We start from the raw sequence: 5330 nt of genomic DNA on the forward strand, positions 1-5330 counted from the left end.
TCTTGTGAAATTCATGTTCTTTGCATGTATTCTTCTAGTGAGCTATAGAGAACTTGGTGTTATCCCATAAATCAACATAGTGGAAACATGTTTAAGAGGCTCTAAGGAGTCCCGTGGTTTTTTCCTCGATTTGTAGGGTTTCCACGCTAAAAATCGTTTCTTGTGTTGTTGTATGTTTGTTCATCTCATTCTAACATGAATGAGGGGTTTGATAGCATTTTATGAGTTGTTTTGAAGCTTTGAAGCCTTGTAGAACCCTTGGGAGAAGCATTGAAGCCTCAAAAAAGCTATTGAAGGTGTTTTGCTGCTTATACGGGCTGCATATGGGCAGTACGAAATTACCAGTGAGTTTCACAGTAACAGTACTACAGTATATTACTACAGCAGCTACAGTAAATTCCGCGTTTTCACTGTTGCATTTAAGGCAAAAATCCCAACACCAACTAAGAAATCCAGGCCTTAGAAGAGAATTGATTGCAACGTTCAATGCTAACAGTTAGAGACATGGTAACCACCAGAAGGACAATGACATTGTCATTAAAGAACCTGCGACTTTTGCATATATAATCGTGGCCCAATTGTTAACATTAAATGATGTCCAACCAAAGTGTTTGTTTTGAGCTAGTATACCACCAACAAATAGTACCATTGGTTCCCCCACGCACATATATAGGACATGGATGAGTCATTCACAACCTCTTGTTTAAATATCTTCGTCGTCAGTGTCGTCTATTAGTGTAACACTATTCCTCCACGGTTCATAACTTCATGAGATGAGCTTGACTTCATGCACTCTTTGTGAATCACGTGAGGTTATGCATAAATGTGATGACGTCGTATCACCTACTCTGGCACTGTCTATATAAGTACATGCAATCTTGCTTCATATATCTTCATCCTTGTGTTGTGCTATTACTAAAGAAGTCAATGGAAGTGATTAACAAGAGCAAGATCTTGATCATTGGGGTGACAGGCTACATAGGAAGGTATCTTGTGGAGGCGAGCTTAAGTATGGGACACCCGACATTTGCCTTGGTGAGAGAGACCACCATGGCTAACCATCCGGACAAGGCTCGCTACATGCAAGACTTGAAGGACTCTGGTGTCACTATACTCTTTGTAAGCTTGTTTTTCTGTTTGTTTAGACCTAATACTCAAGTTTAATAATATTCATATGTTCTTGTGGGAATATCTATATCATATATATACATATCAATAATGCAGGGGGACTTGTATGACCATGAGAGCTTGGTGAAAGCTATCAAGCAAGTGGATGTGGTCTTCTCTTTGATGGGTCACCATCAGGATAAGCAACTTGCTGATCAAATTATAATTGTTTCTGCTATTAAAGAATCAGGAAATATCAAGGTTGACCTTGATAAGATGAACTTTCTTTCTTTATTTTTCAAATAACTTACATTTGATATTGATGGACTGCAGAGATATTTTCCTTCGGAGTTTGGATTTGATGTAGATAAAGTTCGAATATTAGAACCAGCGAAAAGCACATTGGCAATCAAAGCTCGTGTTAGGGAGGAAATTAGGATGGCTGGGATTCCCTTCACGTTCATCTCAAGCAATCTTTGTTCAACCTATTTTCTCTCTCGTCTTGGCCAAGTTGAGTCCACGGGAATTCCAGATGAAAAGGTGATCATCATGGGCGATGGAAATACCAAAGGTATATATGAACATGGTAGTCATATACATGCGCTTGTGCTCTTCTTTTTGTGCATTGTGTTTCATCAAACCTTATCTTCTTGCAGTCATAATCAACAGCGAGAAAGACATTGCAATATACGCTATCAGAGCAGTGGACGATCCAAGAACATTTAACAAGGTCTTATATGTTCGACCAGCAAGCAACCATTGCACCTTAAATGAGATTGTTTCTTTCTGGGAGAAGAAGACATCCAAAACTCTTGACCGGATCTATGTTTCAGAAGAAGAGGTTTTGAAGAAAATCCAAAGTACATAATTCATTAATGATGTAATTGTTTGTGGTCTAACATAAATATCCGGCTACAAAACTTATGTTTTTGAATGCGAAAACTCATGCAGGTTCTCTGGAGCCATTGCCGTTCTTTTATGCTATTGCCCATGCCTGCTTCATCAAAGGCGAAACATGCAATTTTAAGATTGATAAGTCTGTTGGAGTTGAGGCTACAGAGCTCTATCCTGATCATAAGTATACAAGTGTATATGAGATATTGAATCAGTTCATATGATGATCTGCAGCATTTATATCCAGAGATGGAAACATGGACCTTGGATACATCAACATTAAATAATAATAATAATAATAATAATAATAATAATAAATCTATTTTATGCTGCATGATGTGATTTACAAGCTAGTGCAATAAATTAAGTAAAATACGATGGCGTGATAAATTTTGATGCTTTGGGTCACATATGATACATTTGTAAACCAAGGCAAATGCAAAAGTTACTGTCACTTACTGGTAGTTTAGTACATCTGTGTGTGTAGGGCTTGCTTGCTGTCCTTTTGACGGCCCTTGTTGTTTCTGTTAAAAAAAAAAAATCTTATAAATATCTTCCTTAACCTCTCAATATTTTTTACTTCAAAATTTCTCAACAATATAGAATTTTCCAAAAAATCATTTCATTTTTTTGTTTAAATAAATAATCTTTTATTTTTAACTTGAAACTTATATTTTCAGCATTTTAATTTCAAACTCACCAGTACCGCATGTTATCCGCATGAGTCTAAAATGATATTAGATTTTTAAGCTTCTACTGTTTAAAGAAAGTGACAGGTAGAAAACCTTAATTATTTTTACCAAAACAATGAAATCAAATGAAAAATATGTCAACCAACCAAGAATGAATTGAAGTAGATTAAAAGACAGCTCCGAAGAATCTAGCCAAACCAACCCATTTTCTTTAAAAATCTATTTGTTTTCAATTTTTTTTTAAAAAAAAAGGCTATAATATAAATACATGCACTCCCCACTCTCCATATATGATCATCATAAAAACAGAAGCGAAAGGGTCCTAATTCCTAAATGGAAGTGATAAACAGGAACATGATCCAGGGCACATGGGGAAAAATGCACGCAACAGTTGGGCTAGTGAGATGGGAAACCATGTATAATCATTAAGACAAATCTCTCTTCATTCACTACTTGATCACGTCTATAGGGATGATCACTGTGACTTCATTGGCAACTATCTATATAAGTACATGCATTCTGGCTTCATACATCTTCATCCATGTGTTGTTTTTTATGGCCGAAGAAGTACTCCCAATGGAAGTGATTGACAAGCGTAAGTTCTTGATCATTGGGGCTACAGGCTACATAAGAAGGTATAATGGTGAGCTTGAGTATGGGACACCCAATCTTTGCTTTGGTTAGAGACACCACCATGGCTAACCATCCGGATAAGGCTCGATCGCTACATTCAGGAATTGAAGGACCTCTAGTGTTACTATACTCTTTGTGAGCTTGTTTTTATGTTTGTTTGTTTTTTTTCTCTTTACCTGTTTCTTGAGATATCTTGAATTTTTTGTACTCAGTTGGCTATGAATTATAACCTGACTTAAAATTGTGGCAACTAGATCATTTTGGGAGCTCAACTCGATCGCTACATTCAGGAATTGAAGGACCTCTAGTGTCACTGTAGTCTTTGTGAGCTTGTTTTTATGTTTGTTTTTTCTCTTTACTCTGTTTCTTGAGATATCTTGAATTTTTTGTACTCAGTTGGCTATGAATTATAACCTGACTTAAAATTGTGGCAACTAGATCATTTTGGGAGCTCAACTCGATCGCTACATTCAGGAATTGAAGGACCTCTAGTGTCACTATACTCTTTGTGAGCTTGTTTTTATGTTTGTTTGTTTTTTTTCTCTTTACTCTGTTTCTTGAGATATCTTGAATTTTTTGTACTCAGTTGGCTATGAATTATAACCTGACTTAAAATTGTGGCAACTAGATCATTTTGGGAGCTCAATTAGAAAGGGGAAAAAATTGAGGTTTATGGCAGGAGTGGAGTGCTCGAGCTGATACCTATTTTTTTATGTATTGTTTGGAGCAAGCCCAAGTGGTATTCTAGAGGATTATATTTGTATTACGGTTCTATGATTTTTAGTTATTATTGTATCAGTTTTTCTCAAAAGTTAATATAAAAGATCTCTCCCTTCAGGTCTATATCGGTACCAAACCACGTAAATTCTTATGTTTTCTTGTTTTTCTTTGTCTAAATCTTCTGATTGTAGACACTTAATTATATTTAATGTTTGTAAATTCTTGTAGGCGTATGATCTATCTCATGAACATATGTAAATAAATTCAGGTGGATTTAGTCGACTATAAGAGTTTGGTGAAAAGCTAACAAGCAAGTTGATGTGGTCTTCTCTTTGATGGGTCACCGGCTGAATAAGCAACTTGTTGATCAAATTAAAATTGTTTCTGCTATTAATGAAGGGGGAAATATCAAGGTAATTCTCACCTCATTAAAATGAATTTTCTTTCTCTATGCTCAAATAAATTTCATTTGATAGTGATGGATTATTAATGCAGAGGTACTTTCCTTCCGAGTATGGATTCGATCTAGATGAAGTTCAAAAAGCACAGTTGGGTCCAAGGGAATTCCCCATGAAATGGTTCGCATCATGGGCGATGGAAACACCAAAGGTATACGCTATACCTGTGATCTTTTTATTCAATTTGTGCATAATATATGTTTCATCTAATCTTATTTCTTTATAGTCATATTCAATAGCGATAAAGACATTGCAATGTATGCTATCAGAGCAGCTAGTGGATGATCCAAGAACACTGAACAAGATCTTGTATGTTCATCCGGAAAACAAACATTGCACTTTAAATGAGATTGTTTCTTTCTGGGAGAAGAAGACAGGCAAAACCCTCAAACTGATCTATGTTTCAGAATGTTTCAGAAGAAGAGGTTTTGAAGAAAATCCAAAGTACATAAATTCGTTGATGATGTTCTTGTGCTTGTGTGCAATTTTTAATCTTGGACTACAAAACTTTTGAAACCATATATATGTGCATGCAGGTTCTTGGGAGCCACTGCCGTTCTTGTATGCTATCGCCCATGCCGGCTTCATCAAAGGTGTAACATGTTGTTGGATGTTGGAGTTCTATGTTTTATATTAAAAAAGGGGAAGAGAGATTTCATATTTTGTTGAGAAGATGAAAGAAGAAGATGGTTCTCTGTGCTTTCTGGAAATTAGAAGAAGAAGAAGAAGAAGTTGCCATGTCAGCAGTAGCAGCCAACTCAGCATTTAGTTATAACGGTCTCCAGCTTAGCAATAAGTGTTCAAGGTGGTTGTTATTATAGTAGAC

The 5330-nt window shown here is 36.0% G+C and overlaps 1 protein-coding gene across 2 annotated transcripts; it reads left to right on the plus strand.

The window, feature by feature from the left end:
• The first annotated feature begins 881 nt into the window (after positions 1-881).
• On the plus strand, positions 882-2580 carry LOC120272444 (phenylcoumaran benzylic ether reductase Betv6-like). 2 transcript variants are annotated; one of them, XM_039279267.1, is made up of 5 exons: positions 883-1119; positions 1225-1368; positions 1441-1678; positions 1764-1967; positions 2059-2580. In XM_039279267.1, exons 1-5 carry the CDS (start codon positions 928-930, stop codon positions 2223-2225), a joined length of 945 nt encoding a protein of 314 aa, XP_039135201.1. In that variant the 5' UTR covers positions 883-927; the 3' UTR covers positions 2226-2580. The 2 variants fall into 2 exon arrangements, with proteins under 2 accessions (XP_039135202.1, XP_039135201.1); XM_039279268.1 differs by lacking the exon at positions 1225-1368 and having other exon boundaries at positions 882-1119.
• The last annotated feature ends 2750 nt before the right edge of the window (positions 2581-5330 follow it).

This window comes from Dioscorea cayenensis, chromosome 11 (genome assembly GCF_009730915.1).
Source record: "Dioscorea cayenensis subsp. rotundata cultivar TDr96_F1 chromosome 11, TDr96_F1_v2_PseudoChromosome.rev07_lg8_w22 25.fasta, whole genome shotgun sequence".
NCBI classification, from domain to species: domain Eukaryota; kingdom Viridiplantae; phylum Streptophyta; class Magnoliopsida; order Dioscoreales; family Dioscoreaceae; genus Dioscorea; species Dioscorea cayenensis.

Excerpts from the sequence above, each read along its gene's own strand:
- LOC120272444 (XM_039279267.1), top strand. The coding sequence starts at position 928 with ATGGAAGTGATTAACAAGAGCAAGATCTTGATCATTGGGGTGACAGGC. Across the intron at positions 1,369-1,440 it reads AAGAATCAGGAAATATCAAG|AGATATTTTCCTTCGGAGTT; the intron begins GTTGACCTTGAT and ends GATGGACTGCAG. Across the intron at positions 1,679-1,763 it reads GGGCGATGGAAATACCAAAG|TCATAATCAACAGCGAGAAA; the intron begins GTATATATGAAC and ends ATCTTCTTGCAG.